The sequence below is a fragment of the Macrobrachium rosenbergii genome, chromosome 2, assembly GCF_040412425.1.
Source record: "Macrobrachium rosenbergii isolate ZJJX-2024 chromosome 2, ASM4041242v1, whole genome shotgun sequence".
Lineage (NCBI taxonomy): Eukaryota > Metazoa > Arthropoda > Malacostraca > Decapoda > Palaemonidae > Macrobrachium > Macrobrachium rosenbergii.
Genome location: NC_089742.1, coordinates 35419192 through 35436646, shown reverse-complemented (window position 1 = coordinate 35436646; position 17455 = coordinate 35419192). Strand labels below are relative to the sequence as shown.

At 35.8% G+C, this 17455-nt stretch overlaps 1 protein-coding gene and 1 pseudogene across 1 annotated transcript; both read right to left on the bottom strand.

The window, feature by feature from the left end:
• Window positions 1-2545, bottom strand: part of LOC136842775 (aminoacylase-1-like) — a 29237-nt pseudogene extending 26692 nt beyond the window's left edge.
• Window positions 2546-5316: 2771 nt separating this feature from the next.
• LOC136844996 (aminoacylase-1-like) lies at window positions 5317-17255 on the bottom strand. The gene is made up of 9 exons (XM_067114554.1): window positions 16601-17255; window positions 14886-15055; window positions 13803-13974; window positions 11704-11850; window positions 11007-11194; window positions 9267-9419; window positions 7217-7296; window positions 6363-6423; window positions 5317-5974 (listed from the first exon to the last, which is right to left on the bottom strand). Exons 1-9 carry the CDS (start codon window positions 16674-16676, stop codon window positions 5825-5827), a joined length of 1197 nt encoding a protein of 398 aa, XP_066970655.1. The 5' UTR covers window positions 16677-17255; the 3' UTR covers window positions 5317-5824.
• Between the last annotated feature and the right edge of the window lie 200 nt (window positions 17256-17455).

Below are 17455 nucleotides of genomic sequence, written 5' to 3'. Positions count from 1 at the left end.
GAGTAAATAGCCAGCAGTGAGTAATCTTTGAATCACAGATGCCATATCCAGTCTCTCCTTACATTTATACACTCATTTGTACACACACATTGCAATTGATATGTTGTGGCATTTGCTTCTATATATTACTCGTAGCTGCTTTGTTGTGCATTTGGTTGAAAGGTAGCAATTAAATAAGAGTTTGTCCTTATTTGAAATGTGAAAAGGTGACTTTTACAAAACTAGATATGAAATAGCTGTCAGCGTTTGTTGTAAGCAAACGTAAATCTTTGAAACGTAGAATGAAAAACCCTCGTAATGGCAAATGTATCTTTTATTGTATTTTCGCTGCATCCCAAATGAAGTGTGAATGACTCGTGCATTTGTGGGACAAAAACAAAGATGTTAAGGCTGGGGCATTTTAACTTGGAAACAGCCTTCATCTCTTTTACGTAAATACTCACTGGAAAAACAGGAACTACGTCAGTGTGAGAATTCAGAAGGACGGATTTCAGTGACGGGTCTTGGCCTGGAAGTGTCATTAGGACGATTGGCTTCCCTGGAACGCATTCTATCTTCTGGAACTGGGCCCCAAGCTCTTTTGCCTGGCTCTGTAAGAACTTGGCACACGCATCTGTTTAACAAAGGAGATACGTCTGAGTAGGCATCATGTATCAAATAATTCGCCTTAAAAGATTAGCCTTATCCCCGTAGGGAGGTAGTGTCTTCAGTGCACCTCATGTGGTGCACTGTAGGCATTACTTAAGGCTCTTTGCAGCGTGCCTTCGGCCCCTAGCTGCAACCCCTTTCGTTCCTTTTACTGTACCTCCTTTCATATTCTGTTTTTTCCAACTTACTCTCCATCCTCTCCCAACAATTGATTCCTAGTGCAACGGCGAGGTTTTCCTCCTGTTACACCTTTCAAACCTTTTCCTGTCCATTTCCATTTTAGCGCTGAATGACCTCATAAGTACCAGCGCTTGGCCTTAGGATAAAATTCTCGTTTTGATTGCAGGATAACGCTGGAAGATAGTTTGAGAAAATGACAGTCGTGCATTGACATTTCTGAACATCATTTATAGTCAATGAAATCTACGTACCATTGATGTTTGTTATAACAAAAGGGATCAGAGATTAGAGCATACATGGGTGAAGGATATTGTATGCAATATTCAAGACTTTTTTTTTTTTGTAAGTTTAAAACAAATCATGAAGAATGAAGAATTGAATATTATCAAATCAACTTATAAATTTAGTTGTTTTTTATTTTAATCTTATGGGAGCCACTGATAATTTCCGAAGATCAACCTCAAAGGTTGGACCGGAAACTGGTCTGTGAATCATACGCAAGAATTTAGGGTGAATTTTTACACCATGTAGAAAATTCTTTTGGACTAATATGACCAAGCCTTTAGTTTTTATATATATATATATATATATATATATATATATATATATATATATATATATATATATATATATATATATATATATACACACATATATATATATATATATATATATATATATATATATATATATATATATATATATATATATATATATATATATATATATATATATATATATATATATATATATATATATATATATATATATATATATATATATATATATATATATATATATATATATATATATATATATATATATATATATATATATATATATATATATATATATATATATATATATATATATATATATATATATATATATCAATGAAGATGGACCATGGAAACGTACTCATTTCAGCATAATTCTTTATTTCCAACGTTTCGTAATAACTCTATTACATCATCAGGAATCTGTTAAATAATGAATAAAATTACTTTAAAAATTGCTCTAGAAATCAATCAAATTCATAAAATACAGCACAGTTAGAATATAAGATAAAAAAAAAAGCAGAAAAAGCAAAAAGACATAAAAGCAAAATCAAAGACCCCTAACCAACCTTACACCAAGAAGGCAGAAGACAGAATGCATAAATAAAAAGTTAACTCAGGTAGAGCTGAGCGGAGGAGGTCTGGGTATTTAATTGGGGAACCAGTTGTTTAATAGATAATGATTCCAGGATAGGCAGTTCGCATGCATTGGTTGTTTGGCCTATGATACAGAACCTGCTCAATTTCAGAAAGTATTCCACACATACAGTAATTGAACGCGAAGGACGAAAGTGGTTTGTTTTTCGTTTTAACTTACCGTAATCCGGATTAGGCTGAACAGTCTTTATTCGAATGTAGTTCCTGAAATTGGTCACGGATGGATCCTCGGCCATAGCAACGTTATCAGATGATGGTCTGTGCGGAGGTCTGGCGTTCACTACTCTCGGCTACGAAGGTCTTTTCGGTTACTAAACTAGTGAGCGGGCCGGTGAATTTCATTAGTCCCATGACGCAGAGAGCATTTTATTTCATAATTATACCGAAATGTCGAGTCACTGCGTGTCGTGCTGTTGCATCATTAAATTCACTCCATAAACAGGTAATCATGATGACCATGTAGATTTTAGTTTATAATTTACGATGTTCCTGTTGCGAGACATGGAACTATTTTCGACGTAGTTCCCGTTAAACTAGATTAGGCTGATTCATGTCATGATCATGCTGAAGATGATTCAGCAGTAGGAGTTTCTCTGTTTTTCTTTCTTCCACTGATCAAATTTTATTTTCTCTCTCCTTTGTCTACTAACTCTGCTTTCGTTACGACTTTGGAGCTTCTTTGGTAATGTTACAGACGAAGATGCGTTAGGAAAAAATAAATAAACGAATAGATGAATGAATGCACCAAGGAGTTAAGATTGTAACCACTTACTTAATCGTTTTGCTACGTCCCACGTACGGTGAAGGCAGAATCAGTATCGCTGTATTTTTGGAGGGAATTATTAAATCAATTTTATTTTTGGCTGACTCATGCTCTCTCCCCCGCCGGCCCCGGGGCGCCAAGGACATAACTTAAGCTTTCTATGTATGCTAGCTGTGAGAAATTCTTCTCACAACAATTTTTCTGATGTTTTTTTGTTTACTCATTGTTTTCGTGCGATCTATCTCTTATTGTAGAGCTATTAGGATCGTCTGTTTCATAAGAAATTATTGATTTGAGTTTTCGTTGTGAATTGCCGTCTGTCAGGTCATCGACAGACAAGAACTATGTTACTGTATTTGTATCTGTATTCGTGTGAAATCCAAATATATTCATTCGCATGCTTATGTATTTTGTAGAAATATTTACGTCTCTATTGCTTATCGTAATAAGGGTGAAAGAACCACATCTAATTCGAGAATGACACTCTTACATTATTTTGCCTGATTTTTATTATGATTCTAGCATGAAGTCTGGAGTACTGTTTTAGTTATAATAATTCATTTTTATGTTTGAAATAACTCTTAGTGAATGCACTGCACCACGTATAGTGATAGTTGAAGGTGTTAGTAGATCTTGTTTGTACCTCCCGCCAGAGAAGCCATTAACCGAGGTCAAGAGTTCGGGAGAGGGGAAAGGAAGGGTAATTGTTCCCCCGCCCTCTTCGCGCCCCTCCGCGGTCGTGTATGCGTGTGTGCGTGCACTGTATGGGCGTGACGTCGCCCAAAATTGTATTGTCACACACCACCAATTAATTCACTACATTTAACCAATATGTTGAAATTGCGCAATATTATATTTGGAATTTATTTTTGATAACGAACTTGGGATTTGTCTTAAAGCTTTTATGTACATGTAAACTTTGTAAATCTGTTTTGTATTCGTGGTTATTGTATAACTTGTCTCTTTTTCCCCAATAAAACCTGAATGCAGGACGGAACGTACAGCTTCTTGGCTCAACTTTTGAGTAGACCTGATATCTAGTGTCGTGTAGTGATGTGTGTGTGGACTTTGAAAGGGTGATTGTCCTTAGCCTTTGAACTTTGCTGTAACTTGGCTCATTTGAGTGCCATTGAGTTAAAATCCCCTTTTGAGTAATTCATTTTATTTGTCCCTTATGTAATTACTCTTTGATATGTTTAACCTTTAGTTATTAAATTAGTTTAACTTTAAATTCAACAGATGCGTTTCAATATCCCCATTTTATTTCATTTTCCTGTGTTTCAATTTTAAGAATGGTGAATATAATTTGATCTGATAAACTTGTATTGTGTTCATACTTTAAGGTTACGTAAGTAACTTATAGAAACGAGGTAACATGTAGCGGTCCTCTAAGGTCTGAAAATCAACCCGTGAGTACTCGCAAGATTTTGAGAGAGAGAGAGAGAGAGAGAGAGGGGCGCGTACCTCTCGTCGTATCTTGCAGCAACTTATGATCTGAGTTCATGTCTATAGGGACTGCTCAGTAAGTAATAGTACTTAATTGTGGTACTAATCAGTGATGATATTAGTGTGTTATCCTCGTTAGTAATGAATTGGGTTGAGATATATCTCCCCGTAATTTAGAAACCGCAAAGGGAGCGTGGTGTTGTTACGTAAGACTTTTAGCGGTTTTTTGACCAAGTAACAACATTAAGCATACAGTCCACTTTGTCCACACAATCAATTTTTTTTTCGCCACAGCTTTTCCCTTTTTATGGTTCTTCAAACCGGATGTTAAAATACTTCCGATATTTTAGTTATTCAGGATACTGAACACACTATTTTGGATATTTGTAACTTAGAATCAGATCATTCTATATCACCATCATTTATTTTGAATTGCAATTATCAAGACCAAGTGAGCCTGCCAGATGTAGGGCAATGGAGGAGAAAGTTTTTGGTGAGTCATGGAAATTATGGGGACGTGTGAAAGTATAAGTGCTATTTGGGTGATGATGAGGGTAGAGGGAGAACGTAGGAATATGGTTGAACGGGAAGTTACTGGGAAGGTCTCAATCTGGCTAGGTTTCAACAGAAAGGGTGGCCGCACTAGGGGATTTTGATGCAAAGGTAGCCGAGTGAGAAAAGGGTGGAGTAGGTGGGAGGGCTAGAACTAGAATAAAGTATTCACCAGTCCACTGAGAAGAGAGAAAATGGCGAGGAATTAAGTTATGTCGGTGCTAAATAGATAGAAAGTTAATTGAGTGGCCATAGCTGAAAGATATAACTAATCATAATCTCGTTAATGAAAATGTCGAAACACAAGAAAGATTTACAAGAAGAAGAAGAGTTCAAATTAAGACCAGAACAATGGGCTATTGATAAATATATGTCATAGCTGGAGGAGCTAGTATAGGAATATGGAAATCTCTAGAATTGGGTCAATAGGTCAGCAGGGATATAAATATGAGAAAAAGATGAAATTGACCTCATAACAGGACACATAAATGGTAGGCTTAATAAAAGAATGGAGAAATAATTTTAAATTAGTTATACAACAGAAATGAGAGTTCATGCAAGATGGACGTGAGTCAGATAGAATGTGTGTGCATAGTAGTTGGTTTTAGCGAGCTGTAGAAAGGGTATATCCTCAATTCCACAGTTAAAGGATGAAGGCGGCAGTGACTCGTCTAAAACTAATGCACATAAGTTAGGCCTAGGATAAAACTAGGCTAGGTGGCTGAGACACACGTTGGACGCAGACCCAAGCCTGCTAATGCATAATACAGTCTCCTAAGAAAGTAGTTTATGATCCAAACATTATAATTACAATAAGAATACATCGCAGGATAATAAGGTCATGAAACGTACCGGAATGATTTCGTCAAAGAGACTACAGGATTCCAAAAAAGACCTTGATAGCCAATCATACTTCTGTTCTGCAGTTACGCTAGTCCCGTGCTATTCAGTTCCTGATCATCCAAGGTTAAAACTCGAGTTATAGCAAGAATTATACGGTTCACTGACTGAAGGCACTTGATTAAGGTTTCAGATTAGCCAGGGCTGGGATAATGGTCGCATAGATCTCAATTCCTCGCAAAAATATCTTCTCGTTCAGGAATTCGTTGTTGTCGTGGAGGAGAATCGGCGTGTTGTTGATCGGCGAGAATCCCAGGGCCGGTATGCCAAGCTGACATGAAAGAGAAACGCCAAGCTTTGAGGAATCAGTGACATTAATTGAATCTAATTTATTTTTAATTATTTTGGGCTAAATGGCTTGAAATATTAATCTAGGGAAAGGCGTGACTTTATGCGGGTTGCATAATTCATCAGTGGAGTGCATAAAACTGTAGACTAATCACTCATTTCTACAATACTGATAACTCTCCTTTTTGTTTTGTAGAAACGCTAGTTGAAACTTCCATTCTTTTTTCGTGTGTACTTTGAATTGAAACTGCAACTGATACCATTTAAGAACACGAAACAAAGCATAAAAAACAAAACTGAATTTCTGAGATGCAAATTTTAACCAATCAACGTGATTATACGAAATAACATACATGACAATTTCATCTTACCATTCTTATGTACTTTGAATCAGTGGACGCAGGAAATATCTCCGTGTCTATTTCCAGCTTCCTGAAAAATCAAAATCAAAACTCAAGCCAGATATTGCACAATATGTCTCGTGCATGCAAAGCATATAAGAAGGAATGACAGAAGTGTTCAAGTAATATTAGTGAAATAAGAAAATTGGTTCTCGTATACAGGAATGCAACAGATTAATTATATAGCTGTATATCAACACTCCTTACTGTTAAGTCTATCGTTACTGGAATCCACTAGCAAGTATTGAGGGAAATCTGAAATTTTTTTACAAAATCCATTCCTGTAACTATGACTCTCGACGAACGTGCAGTCAAGATTTCCTTCACTCCAACAGAAATGTACTGTCACGTTATGACAACCAAGAGGCTCTGCTGGAAGGTAAGACTATCAGATTCAGCAGAGCTCTTATGCTCCCTGAGCAAGAAAAGTCTGCAGCCTGACACAACTTGATGGCTCTCTCACTCTCCCTTTCAATTCCTCTCTCACTACAGGAGGTAATGCTTAGGGATATGCTTACTAGTTTGGTTTCCTAGTGAAACTGCCTTACTTGGACCTCAGGTAAGAGAGTAACTGAGCAGACACTTTTAGGTGGCTTATGTGAAACCTGGTACCAGTCTCTCATGGTCGTCAAAGTTGCCGTTGGATTAAGCTGATCTTGTTCCAGTAGAGGTTCTTGTTACTTAAAGTCTATCTATGGCCGGGAAAAAGCTATTTCAGGAACGACTTTCTGAGCCCGATAGCGGGAAATATCTAATGCTATAATAACTTTGAAGTGTGTACTGTAAAGTGATCCAACAAAGAAAGACAAGCAAAGAATACTTACTCCTTCTTACAGGCTGAAGAAAACGCGTCCCACCAAGGATTCTTTCCATCTTCTATGCAAGTTACACCTTGAGGAACAGCCTGTAATACAACAACCATGTTAGACCTAGGACAAATTTTGGATAATTATTACAAACGGGTCGGACAAACCGGTTTGCATGGGTGTGGGTGGCTGTGTCATGTCTCCCCTACTGTCACCTGGGGGAGGACAAACAAGATCAGATCCACTCGGATTTCATTATAGACTTTAGGTCAGGGTTTAGTGTTGAAGAAATTCATTCTTAAGCTTTTACCGAGATGCAACTGAAAACGAAGTATTTCAAGAAGAAATCCGTTTAGACAAACTAATTTTTAAACATTGAAATGATTCATACAACAGCAAAATAAAAACAAAAAGTCAGTGAAAAGTAAAAACGAAAATAAATGTAAATTGAAATACGAGAAGAGAAGGCACTCCCATATGCTAGGTAGAGAAAGGGAGTGACTACATGATAGCAAGGGAACTTTGGCTTTCCAGGGAAATTCCCGTCAGGTATAGAGGCGTGGCACAGGACTGGGGTTGTACTAAGGAACAATCTGCTTAATAAATGCGGATTCAAGAATTGTCAGGAATTTGTCGTTCGAGATTCTGCCCAGTATCTCAAAAACATCTTATTTATTTTATGTTTACACTTCTGTACGTGATCTCGTATGTTAGAGAATTCAAGGTTCCATAGTTTAACCATTGTTCTGGATGTGAATCTATCCTCACATTCAGTATCTTCCGTGTGTAACCGACATATGACCCCCAAATCACATCTGGGTTAAGTAGATTTGTATACTACACCGGAGGTCATGAAAAGGCTTAGTCTTTCTTTATATTTAAGCAGAGCGCCAATTGTTGGTGGGTTTCTCGATATTAGCTTTATACTGATAGCCGGAATATGATGGTTATGTATAATTCAACATAATTATTTTTATGTATTAGTGGGAGACTGGCAAACAAAGGGAATTTTAAGGCAGTACATACAGTTAACTTTGGAATAATAATTTTGTTTAAAAATTCGTTGTCGTGCCTAAAACAACGGTTTGGGTGGGAAGCAGTTGTCATCAAGAAAATATTTTTGAAAATACGTCATTTCCTCATGGAATGAGACTCAACTCGAAGTGAGACTAAAAGCCCTGTGTTAAAATATCGATAATGAATTTAACTTGAAGCTAAAAAGCAATGGAAATAAGATTTAGATCCCAGAATGTGTTTTTTTTCCGAATAATTCTTAAATCCTTATTTATTAAACAGGATGTTAAACCATTAAAGCTCCCAGTCCTCCGATGCGCCTCTAAACCTGGCCTTCGTTGAAGCTCCAAAGCAATACTTAAAAGTTCTTTTCAGCGTCCCTTCGGTCCTCAGCTGCAACCCCTTTCATTCCTCTTACTGTACATTTGTTCATATATATATATATATATATATATATATATATATATATATATATATATATATATATATATATATATATATATATATATATATATATATATATATTGTTCGTTTGTGTATTTATTCACACTAATAAATAAAAATGGCCTTTAACTTTATCTAAGTTTTCACTGAACATGAGAATGAAAGAGTTTATCGTTATGTGCAGCGTAATAAATAATCTACTTTCTAAAGTTTCCAGTAATTTCTATCCTTTATGACATCAATCGAGGATACACGTCATTCGTATCCTCAATTTAAATTTCCGTAAAATCTTACAAAACTATAAATATTTCCTGACTTCTGTTTATACGTCGATTCTTCCCGTTAGTTCTCGATTGCAAACCAGAGCAGTATTTTTGTTATTGTTATAGTAATTTACGTATTTTTCACAAACAAACGACAAAATCTGTAATTATTTTTCTGTGCGATCTCCAGAATTTCAGAGCATTAGGTTCTTTTCGAAAAACAACCTTAAATATAAAATCTGAGCCAGCTGTTAAGAGGAGTTTTAATCTACATAAAAAAAACACTAGTGTAAAAACAGATGCAGTAAGTAAAGCAGAACCTTACAAAAAATGAAAGAAAAACTTACCTCATCAACAAATTCGTAAGAAACATCGTCACCTGCTTTTTCACACCAAAGCTTCACCATTGCCTCGAATTCCTCGTAGCTAATCGAAGGAGCAAGTCTCACGTCAAATCCCACGCTCAGTTCAGCTGGGATGACGTTGTATTGGACACCACCCTGGCGCCAAAGATACAAGGTTTTTTATTACAAAAGCTTATCTAGTGAAAGGAGCAGGGGGAGGGGGAGGGAAACTGCCGTTAGTGCACCTGACCAAATTCACTGCAGGCATTAGGGGCACGCTGACCGCCGAATTATTAGAAATTATCGAATTTTAGCTATTAACAGTTTTCAACTACTTTATGTCTAAATAAACATACCCCGAAGCGATAATGCTAAAAGCAAAAATTTAGATTGGTTTATTGACAATTTTGTTCATCACTTGCGTGGCACTGTGAACAACAAATCTTGAAAAAAACATTTGATGGTTTTTTTATCTCGTCTTAAGTTTGGTTTTTCTCTGTTTTATTGGCTATAGTAATTCACTGAATTGTATTAGTTTGACCATAGTGTGACCTTTCTTTGATTTGTATTTTACTAGTATAAAGTTTTATGTTTTGGTGTTTTGTCTCTATTTTAGGTTGAAAATGACCTAGCGTGTTAAAGCCGAAATGTCCCAGTGGAATAAAAAGGTTGTCAATAGGTCTTATCTTGAAGATATACTGCTCAAAAAAATGTATAGATTGGTTCATGGACAATTCTGTTCATCACTTGTACGGCAATGTGAACGACAAACTGTAAAAAATCATGTAAATAATTGTAAAAAAGCATGTAAATTGTGAAAAAAAATTTATTCAAAATTAATTGTCACTTACTAAAATATCCCATTCTCTCTATGGGACATGTCAGAGACAACGAGTTATAATGATATAGGGATAACTTGCTCTAGATGTCCAGATTTTCTCAGGATTTTTGAAAGTCCAAAAATGTTTTTCTTTTGCCGTTTTCTCAAAGTCTATTTTTTTTTTTATTTTTTTTCAAAAATAAATGTTTATTTCTCCAAGAAGACTGAAGCAAATTCAATGAAATTTTTACAGAGTGTAGTATAACTATATATCTTGATTTTGTTGTTGGCAAATTCATTTTTGAGTGAAACTTTTTATTCTGCACATTATTTTTAAAATGTGACGTCATGATTTTTCAACTGTAAAAAATTAACTTAGAGGCCGAATTTTTACATTTCCCCACGTGAGAATTTTCATTATTAGTTGTAGAATAAGTGGTAAAAATTTGAAGTAAATCCCTTTAATCATAAGGTCGAAACAGTCATTTACTTTACAAAGGGGGCCTTATGGCATAGGCATGCCTCTTACTTAAGGTCCTTTGCACTATCTCTTCGGCTGCTAGCTGCAGCAGTTTTCTTGCATTTGACTGTATTGGAATTGGAATGTAAACTTTCTGCCAAAGGCCACATGCTGAGACCTATGAGGTCATTCAGCGCTGAAAGCGAAATTGAGAGTGAAAAGGTTTTAAAAGTTTTTCATCTCCAAAAATTACAAAGTCAACTAAAATGATACAGCACATTTGTCAAGCTATCTAAAAACAAAAACAAAAACTTTCAAATCCTTCAAATTAATTGTTGCTGAATCCTTAATGAATGATAAAATGTTTAATATCCACAATTATAGCACTTTTTTCGGTCACTTTGCTCGCAATGAATGACTAATATCTACATTTAACACTTTGTATCAGTTGTTTTTTCCTTACCTTCAGCACCGTGAGATTAACAGTTGTGACATCTCCGAGACGCAGACCCTTGTTGTTCTCAAGTCTCTTTTTCTCTTCTTCTCTAAATTCCATGAAGGAGTTGATGACCTTGTGCAGCTTCTCGCCAGCATTGTTGGGTAAAAATTGTGATCCATGACCTGGCTGACCTTTGCAACGTATCAGAATGCCTGTAAAAGTGTCACTTTCGTCAAGATCATCATTATTATTATTCAGAAGATAAACTCTCTTCATATGGGACAAGCCCCAGGGGCCACTGACTTGAAATTCAAGTTTCCAAAGAATATGGTGCTCAGAAGAGATTTCACTTATTAAAAAGAAAAAAATAAATTAATAAATAGATAAAAATGTATTTAAATGCAAGGAGAATAACAGGGTAGTTATGCAACGCATCTTCGCTTGAAAATTTTTAGTTCCAGTTGCACGACATCCTCAGGGAGACTGTTCCATGGGAGAAATTAGATATTTCTTTAAAGGATTTAATGAAATACTAGGGAAGTGTATGGGCCTAACAACCTCCCGCAAAATCAGTTCCTAGAAATTTGCTACAGTTCCTTAAGAGTCTGCTTTAAGAGGCAGTGGTTACAAGAAGTTTAGGGATGTTGTGCAATTAGAACCTCAAAAGTTCAAGCGGAGATTAAATCTACCATAAATTCCGAGGGGGCACAAAAATACACACCTCGAGGGCTCCGCTGTCCATGAAACACAGAGAACTTCTCTGTGGGATTTGCGTAACCTTCATCTAGACCAAAGCCAACGTTCATTTTCTTGAATTCCAGAGTGTTGATAAACATGCCCATGCCTTCCGTACCACCCAGTTCTTCATCTGCAAAAGACGTTACAATTATTCTTTTGGTTTTCAGCCTTCATAATGACCCACTACCATTTACAGTACACTTCTAGGGTGCGTCTACACGGGTCTGCTCAGTCCATGGTCTAGACCATGACACGGTCCAATTGTGTCCGACAGACAGCCTGCTGCCGACGCCACAGGAGAGCCATTTTTGCAGTGTTACCAGATCTGTAAAGTCATGTTCATACACTACCACCACCCTATCTGCCAGGCACTCTCCGTTAGGGGATTATGGCAACTCTGTCCGTGGGACTAGTGTTGCCAGATTATTTTTCAAAAAATTTGAACTTTCGTTAAAAAATCTGTAGATAAGAATTAAAATTTTAGAATGAATTTGCAGCATCCTCTGTTTATTCATAAGGACTTTTTTTCTTAGCGTATTTGCACATGATTAGGAAGAAATTCAGACAAATTAAAGAACACTCATTCAATACTACTTCTATAATCTGAACACAATAAAAATACTAGAGGGTATTTCCCCATGTCGCTACAAATAACAAAAGTCAAGGGATTATACAACTTGTTTTACTCTACTAAACATGTTCAAACCAAAACAGGTTACCGGTAATTCCTAAGGACTACAAAATTAGAGAAAGAAGTTAATTTGCTCACATACACATGTCCAACTCATATCAGTGTTTTCCACAAGACAGCAAAATTATAATTCCCACTTCCTTGTGCTTTATAGTAAATCATTTCTTATAGTAAACTCAAAACATGATGTAATCTTATCATTTGTTTTATATGGAGCAAACCTGTAAGTATTTCAGTATCTAACCTATTTCTTTATTTATTTTCCATCCAGTCTATTGTAAGAAGAATTCTTTCAACTGCATATTTTTGGCGGGGTAAACGTAACAAAGTTTGATCAACTTGGAAGGATTAATGTATTGTCCATTTGCCTAATTGATGCTACAGTACTCCAAAATAGCTATGGCGTCGCCTCAGGGTTAACATCAAATCTTCCAGGGAAATTACTAAGCAACGTCAGCTCTGTTCCGCTAATCTGAATATCATAGCCAAAACAAGATGCCAGATGAATTAAGGAAGGTAATTTGTCCAACTATATCCGAGTCAAAAGGAAATCTTTGGTAAGTCTGAGAGGCAGCTTTCATATAATAATGCCAAACTGTCTAGCTAAAATGTTTTCATTCTTGTGTAACATATAGAGCTTCATTTCTCAGCTCGATCCTTACTTTGATGCCAAGATGCATTTCCTCCAAAGGTTTGAAGTTCTTACGTTCCTGATATGTCTGTTCTGTAGCGGTGTCCAGTCCACGTAAATCTTTCTGAGATGGCATTCCAAAACTGTTTTACGAGTTGCAGCAACAGAAATGTGTAAATTGTTTGTCTGAAGTGACTGATTGCATTTGTTTGTTTAAGTCATTGAAAAGTGAACGACATTAATATTATAAAGTGATAATGCACTGCAATGTTTGTTGTGGCCAAAACCATAAACAGCACACAATCATAAACAGTGAAATCGCTTGCTACTCCTTCTGAAAATTTAAAAATGTCAACCGCCCTCCTAAGACATTTATGTTTAGGTCTGCGATTAGTTTCACACAAGAGAAAAATACTTTAGGATACTTAATTTTAAATTATTTAAAAAATATTTTACAATTTCGCGGGTCAATTCTAGGAATTTGAGACGAGAATGGTAAAAATCTGTAGATTTCACCTGTTTTCGAGGAAAATTCTGAAAATCTTAAAAACTCTAAAAAAATCTTTAATTTCATATTAAACTGTAGATCTGGCAACACTGGCTCAGCCTACAGTCGGATCGTGCTGACTCACCCTAATTGTTTGTTACAAGTTTGAGGGTCATGTTTTTCATTATACTTGACTTTATTTTTTTTTTAATTAGGATAAGAACTTCCATGACTAGCTTGTAGCTTGTCACATAGAGCAAATCAAATGCTAACCTGGAACAAAAGTTAAATGGATGGTCCGAAGAAACGTGGCGCCATCTTTCTGAAGCCTCTTCAGGGCCTCAAGGTACTGAATACTGACGCATTTCATGTCCTGCGTGCCACGGCCGTAGATATCACCTTTCTCATCCTTGTGTGCACTGAAGGGTTCATATTTCCAGTGTTCCTGTGAGGAAAATAGAAAGCAAGCAATTCAACAGTTGAAAGGAGAGCTGGAAAGGGCTAAGGAACAAAACCGAGCCCAAACTGGGATTCAATCAGTAATATACTGTGTTACGAATTACACTCCTTGCAAGACTTCAAAGAATAAGCGGTTGGTTCTCGAACTGAAGTCTCGGTATGTTTAATTTCCGAAGACTTGACATACACTGATATCCATTAATTCCAGCTCAGTTGAGTATAAACTAACAATGTCTATCTCACAATGTATATCATAAGACCAATTATTAATAAAAACAGTGATTCAGCTGTATTAGGCTTCAGGGGAGAAGTTCAGTTCCAAAGGGGCATATAAGACACTTTAAATAAGAGGGCCCTTTAGAAAAAATAAAATGAATGAAAAATACAGGAAAAGCACTTAAACTTTTGGAAAATTCAAAGTATTTCCTTCAAAATATGAAAATATTTGGTTAATGAGTAAATAGCCAGCAGTGAGTAATCTTTGAATCACAGATGCCATATCCAGTCTCTCCTTACATTTATACACTCATTTGTACACACACATTGCAATTGATATGTTGTGGCATTTGCTTCTATATATTACTCGTAGCTGCTTTGTTGTGCATTTGGTTGAAAGGTAGCAATTAAATAAGAGTTTGTCCTTATTTGAAATGTGAAAAGGTGACTTTTACAAAACTAGATATGAAATAGCTGTCAGCGTTTGTTGTAAGCAAACGTAAATCTTTGAAACGTAGAATGAAAACCCTCGTAATGGCAAATGTATCTTTTATTGTATTTTCGCTGCATCCCAAATGAAGTGTGAATGACTCGTGCATTTGTGGGACAAAAACAAAGATGTTAAGGCTGGGGCATTTTAACTTGGAAACAGCCTTCATCTCTTTTTACGTAAATACTCACTGGAAAAACAGGAACTACGTCAGTGTGAGAATTCAGAAGGACGGATTTCAGTGACGGGTCTTGGCCTGGAAGTGTCATTAGGACGATTGGCTTCCCTGGAACGCATTCTATCTTCTGGAACTGGGCCCCAAGCTCTTTTGCCTGGCTCTGTAAGAACTTGGCACACGCATCTGTTTAACAAAGGAGATACGTCTGAGTAGGCATCATGTATCAAATAATTCGCCTTAAAAGATTAGCCTTATCCCCGTAGGAGGTAGTGTCTTCAGTGCACCTCATGTGGTGCACTGTAGGCATTACCAAGGCTCTTTGCAGCGTGCCTTCGGCCCCTAGCTGCAACCCCTTTCGTTCCTTTTACTGTACCTCCTTTCATATTCTGTTTTTTCCAACTTACTCTCCATCCTCTCCCAACAATTGATTCCTAGTGCAACGGCGAGGTTTTCCTCCTGTTACACCTTTCAAACCTTTTCCTGTCCATTTCCATTTTAGCGCTGAATGACCTCATAAGTACCAGCGCTTGGCCTTAGGATAAAATTCTCGTTTTGATTGCAGGATAACGCTGGAAGATAGTTTGAGAAAATGACAGTCGTGCATTGACATTTCTGAACATCATTTATAGTCAATGAAATCTACGTACCATTGATGTTTGTTATAACAAAAGGGATCAGAGATTAGAGCATACATGGGTGAAGGATATTGTATGCAATATTCAAGACTTTTTTTTTGTAAGTTTAAAACAAATCATGAAGAATGAAGAATTGAATATTATCAAATCAACTTATAAATTTAGTTGTTTTTTATTTTAATCTTATGGGAGCCACTGATAATTTCCGAAGTTCAACCCTCAAAGGTTGGACCGGAAACTGGTCTGTGAATCATACGCAAGAATTTAGGTGAATTTTACACCATGTAGAAAATTCTTTTGGACTAATATGACCAAGCCTTTAGTTTATATATATATATATATATATATATATATATATATATATATATATATATATATATATATATATATATATATATATATATATATATATATATATATATATATATATATATATATATATATATATATATATATATATATATATATATATATATATATATATATATATATATATATATATATATATATATATATATATATATATATATATATATATATATATATATATATATATATATATATATATATATATATATATATATATATATATATATATATATATATATATATATCAGAAGATGGACCATGAAACGTACTCATTTCAGCATAATTCTTTATTTCCAACGTTTCGTAATAACTCTATTACATCATCAGGGAATCTGTTAAATAATGAATAAAATTACTTTAAAAATTGCTCTAGAAATCAATCAAATTCATAAAATACAGCACAGTTAGAATATAAGATAAAAAAAGCAGAAAAAGCAAAAAAGACATAAAAGCAAAATCAAAGACCCCTAACCAACCTTACACCAAGAAGGCAGAAGACAGAATGCATAAATAAAAAGTTAACTCAGGTAGAGCTGAGCGGAGGAGGTCTGGGTATTTGATTGGGGAACCAGTTGTTTAATAGATAATGATTCCAGGATAGGCAGTTCGCATGCACTGGTTGTTTGGCCTATGATACAGAACCTGCTCAATTTCAGAAAGTATTCCACACATACAGTAATTGAACGCGAAGGACGAAAGTGGTTTGTTTTTCGTTTTAACTTACCGTAATCCGGATTAGGCTGAACAGTCTTTATTCGAATGTAGTTCCTGAAATTGGTCACGGATGGATCCTCGGCCATAGCAACGTTATCAGATGATGGTCTGTGCGGAGGTCTGGCGTTCACTACTCTCGGCTACGAAGGTCTTTTCGGTTACTAAACTAGTGAGCGGGCCGGTGAATTTCATTAGTCCCATGACGCAGAGAGCATTTTATTTCATAATTATACCGAAATGTCGAGTCACTGCGTGTCGTGCTGTTGCATCATTAAATTCACTCCATAAACAGGTAATCATGATGACCATGTAGATTTTAGTTTATAATTTACGATGTTCCTGTTGCGAGACATGGAACTATTTTCGACGTAGTTCCCCGTTAAACTAGATTAGGCTGATTCATGTCATGATCATGCTGAAGATGATTCAGCAGTAGGAGTTTCTCTGTTTTTCTTTCTTCCACTGATCAAATTTTATTTTTCTCTCCTTTGTCTACTAACTCTGCTTTCGTTACGACTTTGGAGCTTCTTTGGTAATGTTACAGACGAAGATGCGTTAGGAAAAAATAAATAAACGAATAGATGAATGAATGCACCAAGGAGTTAAGATTGTAACCACTTACTTAATCGTTTTGCTACGTCCCACGTACGGTGAAGGCAGAATCAGTATCGCTGTATTTTTGGAGGGAATTATTAAATCAATTTTATTTTGGCTGACTCATGCTCTCTCCCCGCCGGCCCCAGGGCGCAAAGGACATAACTTAAGCTCTATGTATGCTAGCTGTGAGAAATTCTTCTCACAATAATTTTTCTGATGTTTTTGTTTACTCATTGTTTTCGTGCGATCTATCTCTTATTGTAGAGCT